General features: G+C 43.9%; 1 protein-coding gene across 1 annotated transcript in view; it reads right to left on the bottom strand.

Annotated features, from left to right (window-relative positions):
* Window positions 1–19,277, bottom strand: part of NT5DC3 (5'-nucleotidase domain containing 3) — a 71,612-nt gene that overhangs the window by 12,174 nt on the left and 40,161 nt on the right. The window contains exons 5-12 of the mRNA XM_032168862.2: window positions 13,987–14,077; window positions 12,285–12,422; window positions 9,339–9,399; window positions 8,812–8,914; window positions 8,566–8,667; window positions 4,282–4,363; window positions 2,892–2,978; window positions 798–938 (exon numbers count right to left, since the gene is read on the bottom strand). Coding sequence (XP_032024753.1) covers window positions 798–938; window positions 2,892–2,978; window positions 4,282–4,363; window positions 8,566–8,667; window positions 8,812–8,914; window positions 9,339–9,399; window positions 12,285–12,422; window positions 13,987–14,077 — 805 coding nt within the window. The remainder of the gene's footprint in view (window positions 1–797; window positions 939–2,891; window positions 2,979–4,281; window positions 4,364–8,565; window positions 8,668–8,811; window positions 8,915–9,338; window positions 9,400–12,284; window positions 12,423–13,986; window positions 14,078–19,277) is intronic.

Below are 19,277 nucleotides of genomic sequence, written 5' to 3'. Positions count from 1 at the left end.
TGTGGCCACAGGTTGCAGGTGTGTTAGCCAAGACAGCAAGCATCTGTGCCCAGATCCTAAAAATGTCAGCACCCATGCTGAGACGGCACCCAGGCAAGCTGGAGCCAGGGAGAAAGCAAGGTGCCTCATGGAACTTGAAAGGAAAGGGGCATATGGAGAATTAAGGGGATACAGCTACAAAAGAGAGGCAGCTTCCATAGGCCAGGAAATGACTGATAAAACTGCCATTCCTCACTTACTAGCCAAAACTGGCTGCCTAACTTAACTCAAGGAAGTAACTGCCAGGGAACTCCAGTAAGCCAGCAAACTGCAGGTATTATCCTCAGAATCAACTGAGACTGGACCCAGGGATCTTGACTCTTGCTTTGAGACTCTTTCCAGTAAGCCATGGTGCCTAGACTGAAGTTTTCGCCCACAGGCCCCTTTATTTCACAGATGGGGAAACCAAGGCCCAGAATGGAGAAGTCCCACCGTAGCAGGTGCAGACAGAACCAGCACAGACTCAAGCACTGGCAGGGCTTCCTGAATCCCAGCACTCCACAGGAGAGCTCCTAGCAGGCTTCAGTGTGGAAGTGAGGACACTGGATCTTCACTGACAGAGGAATGTGAGCAAACACCTGCATTAACATAGGCCCCACAAACACTGTCTAAGCAAAAGAACCCCAATCGTTATTCTACAGTCTACTGAAAACAACTTAAGCCTCATATTTTATAACAATTAAGCAGAAAATACCTGAAGTAACTTTCTAACCTCAGGCTTAAAGAAAAAGTGAGAGAGAAAAATAATACGTCCAAACCTGCATCTGTTCCAATAACCCAGTCAAGGTCTGCAGCCAGGTCATGGTTTGAATGTATTGTTCCGTGTTCATGATTTTGAGCTCAGATCTCAACTCTGGGATAATGGCACCAGTCCTCCAGCCGTGCTTTAGGGTCAAATCCTGATCACAAAGATCACGAAAAGTCAACATCAGTCTCAACAGAATCTAAACTATGTCATTATTTTCCCAGACATGAGAGGCATTCATTTAATTACTTTTTGATGGTAATGGTTAGTTATTCACCAAGCTGAATTCAATGAATTACATTTAATTAAAACCTATTTGGCCCCAGCCTTTGATCATTTCATTCCAAGAAAGTTTCAGTTCTGGAAATAATTGCTGTGAGTCACAACCCCTGCAGAAACGCTAGGTCTGGAATCATTAACCATGGTCTGTAAAAAAAAAAAACAATGAGGTAAGGGGCAGAAAGAGGCTTGACCTAAATGCTACCAAAGGTCTTCATTCAATTCATCCACAGACCTGTGTGTGTGCCAGGCCCTCTGGGTTATGGAGAACCATGGAATCTCAGACTTGGAATGATCACATACAACATAAGCATGCATGATCACATTTTCCATTCCAAATGTTGTCACCCCATATTTGACAACAGGCCAGAATATCTAGTATAAGCTATGTCCTGGAAAATCTAAGACATATAGTCATCATACTAAATGGGCATTTTCTCATTTGGCAAATATTTATCGAGCACTACTATTTGCCAGGCCCTAAATACTGAAGATAAAACAATGCACAAAAAACTGAGAAATCCCAGCCCTCGTGGAAAATACAGACAATAAATAAGTAAAATACACAGTGGCAGGTGGGGATAAGTATAAGGGACAAAAATCAAGCAGAATCACAGGAAAAGGACAGGAAGCAAGGAGGTTTCCATTTTATACAGGGTAGTTAGGAAGACCAGGCTAATAAAAGGACAAGGTGGGGGAAAGCATGAAAATATGTGGAAACAGAAAGACTGTGGCTGAAGAACAGCAAGTGCAAAGGCCCTGGGGCAGGAACATGCTGGAGGGTGGCATGTTAAGAAGCAACAAGTCAGGGAACCTAGAAGAGACAAAAGAGGGGGCAGAGGCAGAGCGTGTCTTCAGAGGTGGGCTGGGGAAGGGGAAATCCAGTGGGCAACCATAGGAACTCAGGCTTTTACTCAGAGGGAGAAAGAAAGGCTTTCAGGTTTTAAAGAAAGAAGTGGTATCTGATTTATAGTTTTAAAGGTTCAGTCTGGCTACTCAGCTAAAGCCAGAATCCTAAGTCCTATGCAAGAGTCTAAGAGGGCTTAGGATGCCCACCTTCCTCACTGGTTCAATTTTTTTTTTTTTTTGAGGCAGGGTCTCACTCTGTCGCCTGGGCTAGAGTGCAATGGCATGATCTCAGCTCACTGCAGTTTCCACCTCCCAGGTTCAAGCAATTCTCCTGCCTCAGCCTCCCCAGTAGCTGGGATTACCGGTGTGTGCTACCACACCCAGATAATTTTTGTATTTTTAGTAGAGACAGGGTTTCACAATGTTGTCCAGGCTGATCTCAAACTCCTGAGCTTAAGTAATCCACCCACCTCGGCCTCCCAAAGTGCTAGGACTACACGTGTGAGCCACTGTGCCCAGCCCACGGGTTCAGTTTCTTGAAGCCTTTGAATATTTCTCTTCCTCCTAATAATACATGAAAACCTACAGCACATTCTTTTAAATATTCCCAATGGTGGCAAACTTTCAAAGGTGGATTTTGTTTTTTGATGCATCGATAAAAGGAAAAAGAACAATGGCATTTATTTCTTATTATTTAAATGGAAAGATTATTCTGATAAACTCTGAGTGAACTGCTTATTTCCATCATTTCCAAAAAATATTTATCTTTTTCACAACTCTGATCCATCCTGTTCTGTAAAAAAACAAATGAGACATTAAAAAAATGCAGCCTACCTCTAGGTTTTATGAAAGCATAAAGACAACTTTAAATAGAAGATATATTCTTAAATAAAAGGTGCATTCTTAAATAAAAGATACATTCTTTAGTAAGTGAGACTAACACATCTGTCCCCAAACAAAGGAAAAACGGGCCCCTCACCGCCAGGTCACTGTATATATGGTCACCAAAATACAACACTCTGGATCCTCTCCATCCAGTAAGCTTCAAAAATTCATATAAATTACCCTGTAATCAGAGAAAACTATAGTTATTATATTACAGATAGAGATCTGTCTAACCCACAGTACAAAATATTTTTTAAAAACTTTTAAAAATTGTTTTTGTTTGTATAACTTATTTTAAATATCAAAATATAAAGATAGAAGCACCTTCATGGGAGATCTTTCCTCTATGTCAAATGCACTGTTCAAGAAGGATTTATATTATATACACCTCATTGTAACTATCTTTCTACACTTAACATGCTGTGGCCATCTTTCCATGTCAATAAATAGTCTACCATGTAATGATAGCAGCTGGGAAGTACCATGATTCCTTTCGCCAATTCCCTGATGTTGGACAGTTGACATTATCTATTTTGTAAGCAACTTCGTGATAAACATTCTCATAGCCAAGTTGTATTAGCTACTATCTTCATAATTTTCTTAGGCTAACTTCCTAGAAGTAGAATGGCTTTATCAAAGCTAATTTTTCAAGGCCTAGAAAATACACTTATTGCCAAATCCATCAGATTGTTATATACCCACCAAGAATGTATTCATATTTTTAAAAAAAGAATTTTAGTAACATAATAATGGTCACCAATGCAATAATTCATTCAAATATTTGAAAGCCTCATATGACACCAAAATATATTAGAACTGTGCACAGGCTAGGTGTGATGGTTCATGCCTGTAATCCCAGCACTTTGGGAGGCCAAGGTGGGAGGACTGCTTGAGCCCAAGAGTTCAAGACCAGCTTGGGCAAAATGGCAAGACCCTGTCTCTACAAAAAATAAAAATTAAAAATTAGCTGGGTGTGGTGGTGCATGCGGGAGGCTGAGATGGAAGGATCACTTGAACTCAGGAGGTTGAGGCTATAGTGAATCATGTTCATGCCACTGCACTCCAGCCTGGGCAAAGGGCAAGACCTTGTCTCAATAAATTTTTTTTTTTAAACCCACAAAATTGTGTACAAAACATGTATTGTCAGAAAATAATTAGTAATTTGAGTGAATAATATGCCATGAGTAAGTGTTCCTTAAAGAGAAATTTCCAAGGTTTACTACTGGCATCTTAAATGTTACACACTATGAAAGTCATGCCTTAAATTTTGTTTTTAAAAAAACATTCAATTTTGAGTTAGATACTAGCATATTGAAAATATATTGACTTAAACCTAAGTTTACCACCAAGTTATAATCAGTCAGTTCATGGGAATCACTCAGAACTGTGCCAGGCACACAGTAAGCCACAATGAACATCAGCTATTAGCATTATTACCGACCACAAAGCAAAGCAACAAAAAGGATCAGCTGGTCATGAGATACCTGCTTGTAAATCTGGCCTTTCTGCAACTTATGGATTTTATCCCAGAGTAAGACACCTTTCTCATTCATCTTTCGGAAAGGCCTAACAACAGAAATGGGAAACATTATGACATGGAGTAGTACAGGCTGTCCACTCTATGAAATACCAGAGTTATTCACTATCACAGGAAGTAGCTCCCTGCAAAAACCTAAAAAAAACCCGAAACCAAAACTCCACCATCACATTCCCTGGCCTAATTCAATACATCCCAAATTATGTGAAGCCCAGTATCCAAAGGTGTTTCATGAAAAAAAGAATTCCAGGGGGCCGGGCGCAGTAGCTCACCCTTGTAAGCCCAGCACTTTGGGAAGCCGAGGCAGATGGATCACCTGAGGTCAGGAGTTCGAGATCAGCCTGGCCAACATGATGAAACCCCATCTCTACTACAAATACAAAAATTAGCTGAGCATGGTCGCGGGCACCTATAATCCCAGCTACTCAACAGGCTGAGGCAGGAGAATCACTTGAACCCAGGAGGTTGCAGTGAGTGGAGATTGCGCCACTGCACTTCAGCCTGGGCAACAAGAGAGAAACTCCATTTCAAAAACAAAAACAAACAAACAAAAAGAATTCCAGGGTCATATAAATTTGGAAAACGCCATGCACTAAATATGTCCCTCTTAAAAAGCTATTGATGGCTCTGAAAAGCCCTGCTGTAATCAACTTTCTTTCACCCAGATTTCCTGGATTTATTTGACCATGCAGAAAACCTGTTTATGAAGAAAAGTTTACGGAAATACTGTCTTAGTATATTTATCTGGCTTTATACCTGAAATTAAGCCACTCTAGATAAAAAACAAACCAGAAGACCAGAAGCACTAGTTTATGGTGGTAATTGGGAAGTAGGGATAATGCCTCATTCCTCACCCTGGCAGTGTTAGCCCAAAGGACTCACAGTTTGTTTGCCTTGAGGTAAAAATAAGTGTTACCCTAAAAAAAGATAACTTTTTTACCTAATTGTAATACAGAAAAATATAATGAAAAAAAGGTACGCGACCCAGAATTCTAGACCCACCAAGTACACTTAACATTTCAGTTCGTGTTTCAGTCTTTTTATGAAATTTATCTTTCTTTCATGACTATGAGGATCACTTTGTGTACATTAATTTATATCCTTTTTCCCTAATATTGCAAGCAATTTCCCAAGTGATTACATATTCTTAAATACATCATGTTTTACAGTAATACAACATAATCATTTTTTTTTTTCCAAATACATTTTTGTTTTCTGTTTTTTTTTTTTTTTTTTGGAGAAAGTGTCTCTCTCTGTTCCCCAGGATGAAGTGCAGTGGCACAATCGCAGCTCACTACACTCTCGACACTCCCACTTCAGTCTCTCAAATAGCTGGGACTGCAAGCACGCACTGCCATACCTTTTTATTTTATTTTATTTTATTTTTTTGAGAGAGAGTCTCACTCTGTCGCCCAGGCTGGAGTGCAGTGGTGCAATCTTGACTCACTGCAACCTCCGCCTCCTGGGTTCAAGCGATTCTCCTGCCTCAGCCTACTGAGTAGCTGGGATTACAGTTGCATGCCACCATGACTTGCTAATTTTTGTATTTTTAGTAGAAATGGGATTTCACCATGTTGAACTCCTGACCTCAGGTGATCTGCCCACCTCAGTCTCCCAAAGTGCTGGGATTACAGGTGTGACCAACTAATTTTTTAATTATTTGTAGAGACAAAGTCTCCCTATGTAGCCCAGGGTAGTCTCAAACTCCTGGGCTCAAGCAATCCTCTGGCTTCAGCCTCCCAAAGTGCTGGGATTATAGGTGTGAGCCACAGCACCTGGCCCAAGTACATCTTTTTTTTTTTTGAGACGGAGTCTCACTCTGTCACCCAGGCTGGAGTGCAGTGGCATGACCTTGGCTCACTGCAAGCTCCGCCTCCCGGGTTCATGCCATTCTCCTGCCTCACCCTCCCGAGTAGCTGGGACTACAGGCACCCACCACCATGCCTGGCTAATTTTTTGTATTTTCAGTAGAGATGGGGTTTCGCCATGTTAGCCAGGATGGTCTCGATCTCCTGACCTCGTGATCTGCCCGCCTCAGCCTCCCAAACTGCTGGGATTATAGGCGCGGCCAAGTACATCATTTTTAATGACTGCATAATACCCCCTCACATGGCTATTCCAAATTTAACTAGGCATCCCCTACTGTGGGGCTGTTGTTTCTGACCTCTCATTATTATGAATAACACAAGGATGAATACAGACGGAGAATTATTCAGCTCTTACCCTAGGCTTCGAGAACAAAGACAAAATAGATGTTTGGGGGAGGGAGCTGAGACACCCTGGCTGCTCCATCCAGGGAAAAGAGTCCAGGACCCTACCCCCTCACTTTTTATAAACATAACAAAGCAGAGGAACTCTCTGGTGAAAAGAGAGACAGGGCCCTTCCCCTGACCACACCCCAGAATCCACTAAGAAAATGGTGAAGCCATCGTATCAGCGACCGTAGGGCCCCCAACCTCCCCCACTTCTTCCTCTAGGACAGGAGTGCCTTTGACCACTCTGACCCAGCTAGGTGAATGTTTTCCTCTGCGTGCTTCAAAACTCTCAGACACCGATAAAGGTTTTTATGATGCTCCCCAAGACACTGGAAGAAACTAGCCCTGGCCTGGAGCCAAATTCCTTAAACCCTCAATAAACTCCACATCCTGACCCGCTCCTGGTGGACACACCTAGGTGGAACATCCCTTTCTCTCCTGTCTGCCAGAGCAGGGGTCCCCAAACCTTGGGCCACGGACTACAGACCAAAACCGGTCCATGGTCTGTTAGGAACCGGGCCGCATAGCAGGAGGCGAGCATCTGATGGGCGAGAGAGCATTACCGCCTGAGCTCCAACTCCTGGCAAATCAGTGGCGGCATTAGATTCTCATAGGAGCGGAACCCTATTGTGAGCTGCACAAGCAAGGGATCTAAGTTGTGCGCTCCTTATGAGAATCTAATGCCTGATGATCTCAGATGGAACAGTTTCGCCCTGAAACCATCACCCTACCCTCACAAACCTGCTGGAAAAATTGTCTTCCACGAAACCGGTCCCTGGTGCCAAAAAGGTTGGGGACCCTGTGCCACAGGATGCACAGTAGCCCACTCCGTAAGTCGGTTCCTCTAATAAGCGCTTTGCACTGATCACCCCAGTGTTTAGTGCTTCTTTCTTTGGAATCCCAACCAGCCCCATCATGGGAGAGTTGTGGCTCTCCCACGTAGGAACTCCCTTGCCACTGTCTTTGGGATGACTCCAGCTGCCAGTCAGTGGGACAAAATAGTAACAAAGCAGCAAGCCACAGTTTATAGCTGTTTTTCATCACACTCATTTTCTTGAATCCCACCCAGCATTTTTGAGTCCCTGCACATGGCTCTTGGTTTGCCTCTTCTTCCTGGAGTCACTGTGACACTTGGAAAACTGGGACAAGAGGAATTTAAAGCATTAACTGCAGGGCACCACACCCTGATGCTTCAAATCACCTAACAGAGAGGAACAGACTACCTGCTTACCAGCTACAGAATAAACATGGGGGTAGAAGTGTTTCAAAAATTGCCCATTATTATACAAATACGAGTAATTTTTTTAGAACCCTAGTGCAGTGATTCTCAACACTGTGGGCATTTGTGGAGAACAGCTCTTGGTGAACAGGCCTGTCCCACACGTTAAAAGATATTTTAGCATTCCCTGATCCCTACCCACTAAATACTAACAGCACACTCTGTCCCTGTCACAACCTAAAACTTACCTGCTTCCCCATTCCCAGGGCTGCAGTGGCAGGAAGATATTAAGACGTAATAGAGATTTACTCCACGTGATGCAAAACCTGTGTTGCAGAGAAGCTCTGCAAAATCCAACTGCAATTTTAAACACACTAATGAGAGCTCTATTTAAAGAGCTACCCAACAGGCAGTTTTGTTGTTGCTGTTGTTTTCTGATGCTTCACAACGTGTCTGCATCTAAAGATCTATGTGATAATAAGTTTGGCTTTTTCATCACTGCCAATCATTTTCTTCAAGCCTACGTCATGGGTCTGAAGCAGCTCAAGTTGAACTGAGAACCCTTTCAATGCATGCAAACTGTCTGTTACGTGCTCATGTCACTCTCCTTGTGATTACTTGCTAGAAGGGTTAAAATTCAAAAGCTATAATCTCGCATGCTTATGATTTTGCAACTGGATTTTACCAAGACACACCATCTATATATTCACAGCAGCAAAGGAATCAAATCTAGTCCCCTAGAAAAATAAACACTCACCTCCGCTTATCATTAAAGAAGTTTGGCTTCTCAGCCTGAACAATGACCACATCGAACAGGTCCCTCCAGTCTTTCCCAACGATATAACTCATCCCTTTGTCCCTAGGGCAACAAGTCAGCCAGGTTAGTCTAACATTAAAGGGATTAACTATGTTTGTAACTTTTTCTTTCCAATTTCCAACTGCTAAAACAAATGAGATACAAGGAGTGTGCTGGAAGCTAGCAATGAAACACAGAGCAACTTACACAAAGCTACTGGGGCTATTGGTGATGAGAAACATCTTCTTGCCATGATCAGCCAGTTTGGCCAACACTGCACGGGTCTGCTCAGCGTAGCAGATGTACTTTTCTAAGAGCAAGAGAAAAATTCACACACAGATTCAGCATGGTATTGGTCAACCTGCAAGTACTTTCTAAATGGGGGTTTGGGTCCAGCACTGTCCTAGGCACAGGAGAGGGAATAAAGGCCTTAAGGAAGAAGCTTTGTTCGGTGGAACATGGGTACATCTGGTGCATCATTTACAAAGACCCTGCCTCCTCGGTCTAAGTGGAAACAACTAAGTGGCTATAGCTGCCAGTGCCTCTCCTTTTAAGTCAGAATTATGTCAAGTTCCAGGACAAAGAGGAGACAGCTAACATGCCAGGATGCCAGGTCTTTACAGAGTACTCATGCAGCCCCTGCTTAGCACCTGGAATGCAAAGTAAAATGCCGGCATGGTTGCACAAGAAACGGGAAGGCTGGAACTCTCTTCGTGATACTGCTGAGCACATACCAATGTCTGCTTCAATCGCTCTGTACATTATTCCTTTGATGTGGACGTCTCGAATTGAATCCTGCCAAAAGATACATTTTTAATCAGCGAAAATACAACTGAGATAGCCTGAGTAACAGTACAAGTGAAATGGCAGTCATGACAACTTCTGTCCCTAGAAAGTCTGACAATCCAGGCACTACACAAAATCTAAATTCTGGTCCATTTTCTTTTTTTTTTTTTTTTTTTTTGAGACAGAGTCTTGTCATATCACCCAGGTTGAAGTGCAGTGGTGCCATCTCAGCTCAATGCAGCCTCTGCCTCCTGGTTTCAAGTGATTCTCCTGCCTCAGCCTCCAGAGTAGTTGGGAATACAGGCATCCGCCAGCACACCAGGCTAATTTTTGTGTTTTTAATACAGACAGGGTTTCACCATGTTGGCCAGGCTGGTCTCCAACTCCTGGCCTCAAGTAATCCACCTGCCTCAGCCGCCCAAAGTGCTGGGATTGCAGGCATGAGCCACCACACTCGGCCAATTCTGGTCCATTTTCATAGGCAGCCCCTTGTGAAAGCCAAAGTTTCCATGGTGATGGTGGCAATTTCCAAAGCAATTTTCAAAAGAGTGCTTGGAAGAGGTAATTTCTGTGAATAATTCTGAATAAAGTCCCACATGACAGACAGTAATTTATATGCAGTATTGTGAACAAATGATCCCAGGCCATCTGGACAAAGGGAGTTATTGCTCTTTTATCTTTGTGCCCTTTCCATCCCTAGACCCCAATGGCAAATTCCGTAACACAGAATGAGAGGCAGAGACAAATAGCTAACAGGTTCCTCCTTCTCTCTTTGGTGCCACCAGTAGGGCAATGAACTGGCAGTGAGATTGTAGCTCGGGCAGAGATGTGGTCCAGGGAAAGGAAGAGGAGGTGGTTAAATCCTTTGTGGGTTCAGGAGTATGGGAGCATGATAGCTGGCAGGTGTCAAAACAGGGTCCCACTGGCAGGTGACACTGCACAGGGCCCCTACGTGGTGACATTCCTAGAGGCCTATGGAAACTTTCTAGAGCCAGTAGCAGAAGACAGGGTGGCAGGCAAAATTGTGTCTAAGCCTTAGACTGTTGCTGGGAGATTTCTGTTAAGAGTGAGCGCTTCTGGACTGCAACCTCAACCTCAATGACCTTTCAGCACAAGCCTGATTCAATTTCACACCAGCAGCAGAAGGCAGCAGTCAAATGCAAGTCAGACTGCCTGGCTTAAAATCAAGGCTCTGCTATTTACCAGCTGTGTGACCTTGAGCAAGCAACTCAACCTCACTGTGCCTTGATGTCCTTATTTGTAAAATGGTAAGAATAGTGCCTATCTTGGCATTATTATGAAGATATGTAAGTTAACATGCCTAAAGCACTCATAAGAACAGTGCCTAGGACCTAGTAAACTCTACACAAGTATTTGCTCTTGGTGGTAGTAACACTTGCAATAAAAACTGAGCTTTCAAATCAACATCTCGCCTTACGAATGCACAAGGCTGCTAAAGATTTTTAAAGACAAAGGGTATACACAAAAAAGAGAATAGAAACTAAATACCTAAATTCAATTTGGATAATACCACACTGATATTGAGAAACTATAATTTATCCTCTATCTTCCTAAAACCCAGGATTCACGCTGCCAAAACTTAAATTCACTTATGAATACATAACAAAAATATTTTAGTGTGTAAATATGTATCTTTAAAAAATATAAATATTTTAAATACATATATTTATAAATATATGTTATAACTATGTAAATACATATAAAATAATATAAACTTTTTTAGTACTAAAAAGTTCATACAGCTTAAAGAACATATATAAATATATAAACATGTGACTATAAAATACATAAATTTATAAATACAAATGATTTGTACAGTAAGTCCTTAACATCTTCAGTAGGTTCTTAGAAACTGCAACTCTATGTGAAATGACAGAAAGCAAAATCAATTTTTTTCCTTGTCAAAATTAAAATGACAATGAAGAAATCGGCGTTATTCAAGGATCTATTGCACACAGTTTCACTTAAAGTCACGGTTGCCAAGAACCTATGGGCAACAGTAAGTGAGGACTTTGTATATGTTCACGTAAACATTTACATTTGTCTACATCTCCCGTCCCCCAACTGGATTCTTGCATGGCTTTTGCAGGACTTTAGAGAGCCACATGGAACCTTTGTGGGCAAAGGAAAAAGGCATCCCTTCTGGGCAAGCAGTGGCACAGGACCCCCAGCCGGGAGCTTGAATGTAACCTGTGTGACGAAGAGGCACCCTGGCCAGGTGTAGTGGCTCGAGCCTTCAATCCCAGTACTTTGGGAGGCTGAGGTGGGCGGATCACTTGAGGTTAGGAGTTGGAAACTAGCCTGGCCAACATGGCGAAACCTCGTCTCTACTAAAAATACAAAAATGAGCCAGGCGTGGTGGCGGACGCCTGTAACCCCAGCTACTTGGGAGGCTGAGGCAGGAGAATCACTTGAACCTGGGAGGCAGAGGTTGCAGTGGGCTGAGGTCACACCACTGCACTCCAGCCTGAGTGACAGAGCAAGACTCTATTCAAAAAAAAAAAAAAAAAAAAAAAAAGAAGAGGCACCCCCTTGCTTGGGCAGACTCAGGGGTGAGTGGGTACAGGCCGGATTTCCATCTCCATCATCCCTTTGGCCAAGCACACCAGCCCTGGCCTTCTGGTCAGAAAGGATCAAAAATCAAGATAACAGTGTCAGCACCATCTCGTTTTAACAAAAATTTTGCCTGATTTCCAATTCTCCTGATGTAACAACATCTTTCTTATAATGTTCAAGGTTAAACCGCATATAAGAGTTCCCAGCTAAGAGACTATTTAAAACACCTAACCTAGAAAGGAGGTTCAAGGCTCTGTGACTCCCACTGAAAAGGCTGAAACAGACTCAGCACCGTGATCTCTCACTGTGGATACAACCTTGACATCTTTGTACAGATGCACGGGCTCATAGTCGATGTTGTTCTTGAGGAAGTATTCATTCACGCAGGACAGGAGGGTCATCTCGGGCAGGGAGAAGATGTCCATGAACTGCTTCATCGTGTTTCCATGAGAGCTCTGCAGACAGGGTGGAAGGAGAGCTTTAGAAACAGGGGCCCACGCCAGGGGCAGAGCCACGAAGCACCAGGAACAGCAGGAAGACTTTTCAGTGACTAAACGAGATTCCCATCATCAACACAAAAAAGGAAAGTTCTAATAATAAAAAACGATAATGGGCTGGGTGTGGTGGCTGACGCCTGTAATCCCAGCACTTTGGGAGGCCAAGGCAGGTGGATCACTGAGGTCAGGAGTTCAAGATCAGCCTGGACAACATCATGAAACCCCGTCTCTACTAAAAAATACAAAAATTTGCTGGGCATGGTGGTGGGTGCCTGTAATCCCAGCTACTCAGGAGGCTGAGGCAGGAGAATTGCTTGAACCTGACAGGTGGAGGTTGCAGTAAGTGGAGATGCCACCACTGCACGCCAGCCTGGGCAACAAGAGCAAAACCCTGCCTAAAAAAAAAAAAAAAAAAAAAGTAAAATGTTCCCCTTATTCCTTATCATTCACAGAAGAGCTGATGTCTCACTCTTAAGTATAACTAGGATATCGACAGAAATGCCCTGATTTCCCCCAGAGTCTAATTACCCTTCCCCTCCCAATTTCTCCTGTGCTCAGTCCCACTTCCCGTTCACACTCAAGAAACACAGAGGAAAGCAGGCAAACAAATTATTGCCCATAATGACATAAAAACTCATGTAACTCTCCTGAACTGGAGCACAACCTCCCGGCCCATATTTGAGCTTAAAAAAGAGCCTTTCTCTGAATACTTGCGATTTACACTATAGATTCTCCTCGGCTTATGATGGGGTTACATTCTGATAAACCCACTGTAAAAGACGCATTTATACATCTAACCTACCGAACATCATGGCTCAGCCTAGCCTATCTTAAGCATTCTCAGAACACTTATATTAGCCTACGCAAAGCCTATTTTATAATAAGGTGTTGAGTGTCTCATATAATTTATTGAATACTGTAATTTATGTTGAAATTGCGATGGTTTTGCACCATTGTAAAGTCAAAAAATTCTAAGTAGAATCATTGTAAGTCAGGGGCTGTCTGTACTAAGTTTACTAGCTGACCGGGCATCTTCCATTTCATTTTGACAAAGCAAGTAAGTGAGTGCATCTAATAAGACAAGAAGCAAAAATTCTGAGTGGAAAGAGAACCACGAAAGTTAGAAAAACAGAGGTTTCCCTGAAGGTAAAAAGGGTGGCTATGTAGCCATCAACTCTGGCATTTCACAGCCATTCGTCAGGGGAAGCAGTAGCTGTCACACTGACAGCCCCAATCTGTTCTGGAGCCCCACTCCAGAAACTAGGGACATTCCTGGAGATGGGGTGGCAAATGGGGTAGGTATGTGGGAGGTGAAAAGAGCCTTCGTCGGGTGGGGAGGAAGTGCTTCAGAAAGGAGAATCATGAAAGAATCTGGGGGTGTCCCCTTCAAACACTAGTCTCTCTCAACACACAATCTCAAATTTCCCTGTCAATTCCATATAAGCAGTAGGTAAGATCGACAAGGCCATGTTTCAAGAAGGAAAAAGGCTGCTCTTTAAATGAATAAAGTGCTTCTCATTACCTTTCCGTAAAAGTCACTCATCTGCTCCAAGGGCACGTGGGACCCCTCGTACATTTCAATGACTTCTTCATCAGGGACAACACTGAGGCCTCTGGAAAAACCAGATGGTACAGTTAAAGAGCTCAACTAGAGAAACCAATGATTTTCATATCCCTGTGCGGTGCTGGGATTTTTCAATTGAGGTGCAAGACACTGTCATCAGGACGAGGCAAAATGTGCCACAAGTAAATGCTACAAATATCAGGTAAGATGCTACTACATTTACTACTACTACTGTTCTATTGGTAACAAGAGCAGGAATAATAATAGTTAATATTATATGGCACGTACTATAGGCCAGATATGAACTACACCTAGTCATTCGTGTAATTCTCAACAATCCCAGGAGAGAGGCATATTCTTCCCATTTCCAGCTGAGGTAACTGAAGCAAAGAAAGGTCATGTACCTGTTCAAGGTCACCAAAGTAGGAAGTGGTAGGTCAAGATTAGAACCCAGGCTTTCTGGCTCTATGGCCCAGGCTCTTACACCACTAAGGCACAAGGCTTCCTAATGACTTGCTTTGGGGTGGGCTGGCTTTTGTTCTAACGTATTTAATATATCAGGGCAGAGAAAGGTTGTTTTTGTCTCCATCAGACATCCTCCTGCCCTCCAATACTCTAGCCTGAGATAGGGGCTGATTTGATTTGGCTGCGTCCCCACCTAAATCTCATCTTGAATTGTAGCTCCTATAATTCCCAGACTGTGGGAGGGACCTGGTGGGAGAACACTGAATCACCGGACCTGTTTCCCCCATACTATTCTCGTGGTAGTGAATAAGTCTCACGAGATCTGATGATTTTATTAGGAGTTTCCCCTTTCACTTGGCTCTCATTCTCTCTTGCCTGCCACCATGTAAGGCATGCCTTTCGCCTTCTGCCATGATTGTGAGGCCTCCCCAGCTATGTGGAACTATGAGTCCATTAAGCCTCTTTTTCTTATAAATTACCCAGCCTCGGGTATGTCTTTAACAGCAGCGTGAGAACAGACTAATACAGGTGCTGAGAATGGAAACTGCCACACCCAAGGCTCAGTGGACTAAACCCCGTGACATAAGGCAGGAAGCCCTGTGGCACCACCACCTTGGAGAGGAAATGACCCCAAATGCTTTGTGACACTGAAGGCCAATTTCCTCATCTACCATCTGCCTGCCTCTGGAATCTGCAAATGAATCCACCTCCTCCACATACCAAAAAAAAAAAAAAAGAATTGTGAAGTCAGTGGCCAGGATTTCACTCCTGCCTCTGCCACCAGTGACTACAGCAGTTGCCTTCACTTGTTCACCTGGACTCATCCACTCTCAAGCGTCAGGAGGGGAAATACCTGCTCCTCCACCCCTCCTGTGGAGGAGAAAGTGCTTGAGAAATAGACACCAATGATTACGAAACTACAGACTGAATAGTACAGGAAATATCACGCTCTGCTACAACAGGAGTATAAATAATTCAAGAAGAATTTTAGTTACTAAAACAACAGGTTGCTTAGCATACAAAACCACATGGTCCACAGTAAAACCTATATACGATATCATTTATGTTTTGATATGTAACGTTAACAAAAAGATCACTTCAACCTCTTTCCTCCTGTCTCCATCACCCACATTCCTTTAAAAAGTTATCTGAGTGGATTCATTAATATTTTGCCTCTCATCTTGATTAACCTGTTACAACTACTGGCCTTTGAAAAAACAGAAACACTGGACTCCCTTCATCTTTGCTCCAGAAATAAGATAAGACACTGGCACTAAGCCAGATCATTCAAGGCAGTGACCTTGGAAATCAGCCCTTGCTGAGTAGCAGCAGTCATGTGTCCACACTGCTAAGGCTCTAACACTGGAGAGAAAATATAAAAAGTCAAGTGATTCGGCCGGGTCCGAGTTATTTCCCTGCCCTTTGGAAGCCACTGCTGCCTCTAAGGCACAGCTACCCTGGCTGCATCCACAAGAGCCAAGCAACCAAATGGCGGCTCAGAAGATGCAGTGAAATCTGCCAGCTGAATTCCCCAAGAAGCAGCTGCATTGAATGAAGAGCCAAACACAACTGCAGCAGGCATGGGCAGACTGCCTGGCCACATCTGAATGCAGCCTCAACCAGCGTTGAGATCGAAGTGGGAGCTCCTTTTCCCCAGCTCTGCGTGAGAAACACGAGGTTAGGAGCACAGATCTGAATGAGTCTGCCAGGGCTTCAAATCCCCGCTCCCTTCATCACTGGGGATATTACCTTGATAAGTAATTTATCCCTTTTGGATCTCAAAGTTTTCATTCTTAAAGCAGAGAACTATAAAAGTGCCTACTTCCTGATGTCACTGAGAAGATCACAGGAGCTACTATGTATAGAACACTTGGTATATGTAAGCACTATAAAGAGGTTTCACTAGTGTGGCTGTGAAAGGAACCACCCCAGCTTTTCACAAGGTTCCTAGTAAAAACTTAAACTATAGGTACAAAAATGGGGCTGTGATAGGGAACCCCTCTCCACCTCCCCAGCCGGCAGCACTCACTCCTGTGGGCCAAACATCATAAAATTCACCCTGGTGTAGGGACTGGAGACCTGCATCGGGGCTTAGAAACAAACTAGGCTGAGATGGACACTTTCTTCCCACCTTCTCTCATTCATGGCCCCTTCTGGTGTGAAAGAGAAGAAAAGTGACATTTCTGCATGCCCAGGCTCTTAAACCACTAAGGTACAAGGCTTCCTAATGACTTGCTTTGGGGTGGGCTGGCCTTTTTTTTTTTTTTTTTTGAGATGGATCCCCAGTGGCACGATCTCGGCTCACTGCAAGCTCCGCCTCCAGGGTTCATGCCATTCTCCTGCCTCAGCCTCCTGAGTAGCTGGGACTACAGGCATCCACCACCACGCCCGGCTAATTTTTGTATTTTTAGGAGAGACGGGGTTTCACTGTGTTAGCCAGGATGGTCTTGATCTCCGGACCTCGTGATCCACCCACCTCAGCCTCCCAAAGTGCTGGGATTACAGGCATGAACCACCGCGCCCGGCCAGGCTGGCTTTTTTTTTAAATGTATTTAACACATTAGGGCAGAGAAAGGCTGTTTTTGTCTCCATCAGACATCCTCCTGCCCTCTAATACTCTTCTCTGAGTGGTGCTAAGAGTGGAAACGGCTGCACGCAAGGCTCAGTGGACTAAACCCCGTGCGTGAGGCAGGAAGCCCAGCGGCACCACCCTGTATTCTGGGCCCTGTGCAGGTATGCTTCATCTTCACAAGCTGCCCCTTAGGCAGGCACTGGAATCATGCCTGCTTTACAGGAGGAAACCAAGGCTTTCAGAGGGTCCAGAGATTGCTCAAGACCACACACGCGTGAGCCATGCAGCTGGGGTTCGCACCCAGGAAGTGTGAGTGACTCGAGTCCACACACTCCCACCAGAGTCCAGCTCACCTCAATACCCTTCTCAGCAGCGATGCAACAGTGAACTTCCTACAGCCTCATTCTGAATGCTCCTTCCCCCCGAATGCCTCAGTGGCTCTTTCTACTGTCCATACTCCTTGACACAATGGACAGTGTATATACAAGAAACAAGGCAATTCTTCTCCTGTGAACCCCAGGAGAAGAGTGGGGAGAAAGAGCATTTCAGGCTGAGAGGGTGAGCAGAGGACTCACCACAAGTTGGCCATGGTGGGTGGGTAGGATTTCAAGAAGGAGAGAGGAAGGAAAACTGCACCCTGGCAGAACACCAGCAGGAGCAAGTGCCAGGTGGCAAGAAAGAAGATGTCAAGGGAAAAGAATCCCTGTGCCGTCTTCGCCTGCCCAGCAACCTGTCTCTCTTCATCATAACGGTTCAGGACCAAACACATGACTCAAGTCATTCTGATGAGATTCAGTCCTGAGACTCCAGTGGAATGTGGAGAAACAAAGCTCCTCTGTTCCCCTTGACCTGGAGCTGGGGGGGTGTGGGCTTGGTAGTGCCAGGGGTCACCCAGGAGGGGCTTGCCTGAGAGTGAGCCAAGCCAGAGAGGAAGGCCAAGAGAGGGAAAGAGTTCTGACAATAGCAATTTGGCCCCTGGAGCCAGCCACACCTGCAAACTCACTCTGTCTGTGGACTGTACAATTAGTTTCTGAGCCAGTTTGAGTTTCAGTCACTTTCAACCAAGAGTCTTGACCAATCTAGTAAGTCAAGGAGCTGTGTATGGAAGAAGAGGAAGCAAAGGGTTTAAAGCAGGTTGATAAAAATCTCAAACCTAAGCCTAAGCATATGGCTTAGCCTTTATTCTGTAGAGAGCAGGGAGCCATCCAGGGATTCAGAGGAGGGGATTATTGGGAGTAATGATTTAGGGAATCAGTCTGGCAAGAATGTCCAGGATGGAGTGCACTGCAGCAAACCCCAAGAACCCAGGAGAGAAGGGGTGTCTAAGGAGGGGGCCGACAGCAGAAACAGAGATGGAGAGACAGAACAGAGAGACCTGGTGAGGATTCTCATAAACATGCATAACCTTGCCTTCTTCGTTCTCTCCCCCACCCTCACCACTGCAATAATAATTCTGGGAAAACATTAGGAGCTGTGAGTAGGGGGACAAACAAATGTTCATTTAAGAGGTTTAGAGAAAGAAAAACTAAAAATTGGAAGATGTTAAATGTAGCAACAACTTTAAAATATAAGTTAAAAGTAAGTCTGTTGGGAATGGTACAATCTGGAGGTCAACTGAGCCATTTCAAAAGCCTTAAAATGAAGGAACAACGTTCACCTGGCAATTTCACTTACAAAGATTTTTCCTAAGAAAATGAGACATGTGCACAAAAATGTATTAATTATATTTAATATACATGTTACTTACAAAATACATGAAAAGTTTTTTGTTTTAACTTTTAGGTTCAGGGGTACATGTGCAGGTTTGTTTTATAGGTAAATTCATGTCATGGGGGTTTGTTGTAGATATTTCATTACCCAGGTACTAAGCCCTAGTACCCTACCCATTAGTTATTTTTCCTGATCCTCTCCCTTCTCCCACCCTCCACCCTCCAGTAGACCCCAGAGTCTTTTGTTAACCTCTATGTGTCCATGAGTTCTCATCATTTAGCTCCCACTTGTGAGAACATACAGTAGTTGGCTTCCTGTTCCTGCGTGAGTTTGCTAAGGATAATGGCCTCCAGCTCCATCCATGTTCCCACAAAAGATGTGATCTTGCTGGAAAGATTATTTGTAATTGTCCATACTAAAATAGATTCATTACCCACCCCACCCCCCCAAAAAAAAAATGTGTTGAGGGACTCCAACTATCCTGTATACCTTAAGAAAGGCC

The sequence above is a fragment of the Hylobates moloch genome, unplaced genomic scaffold (assembly GCF_009828535.3).
Source record: "Hylobates moloch isolate HMO894 unplaced genomic scaffold, HMol_V3 SCAFFOLD_12, whole genome shotgun sequence".
NCBI classification, from domain to species: domain Eukaryota; kingdom Metazoa; phylum Chordata; class Mammalia; order Primates; family Hylobatidae; genus Hylobates; species Hylobates moloch.
The sequence above is the reverse complement of the archived record's forward strand: the minus strand, read 5'-3'. Positions and strand labels throughout refer to the sequence as shown.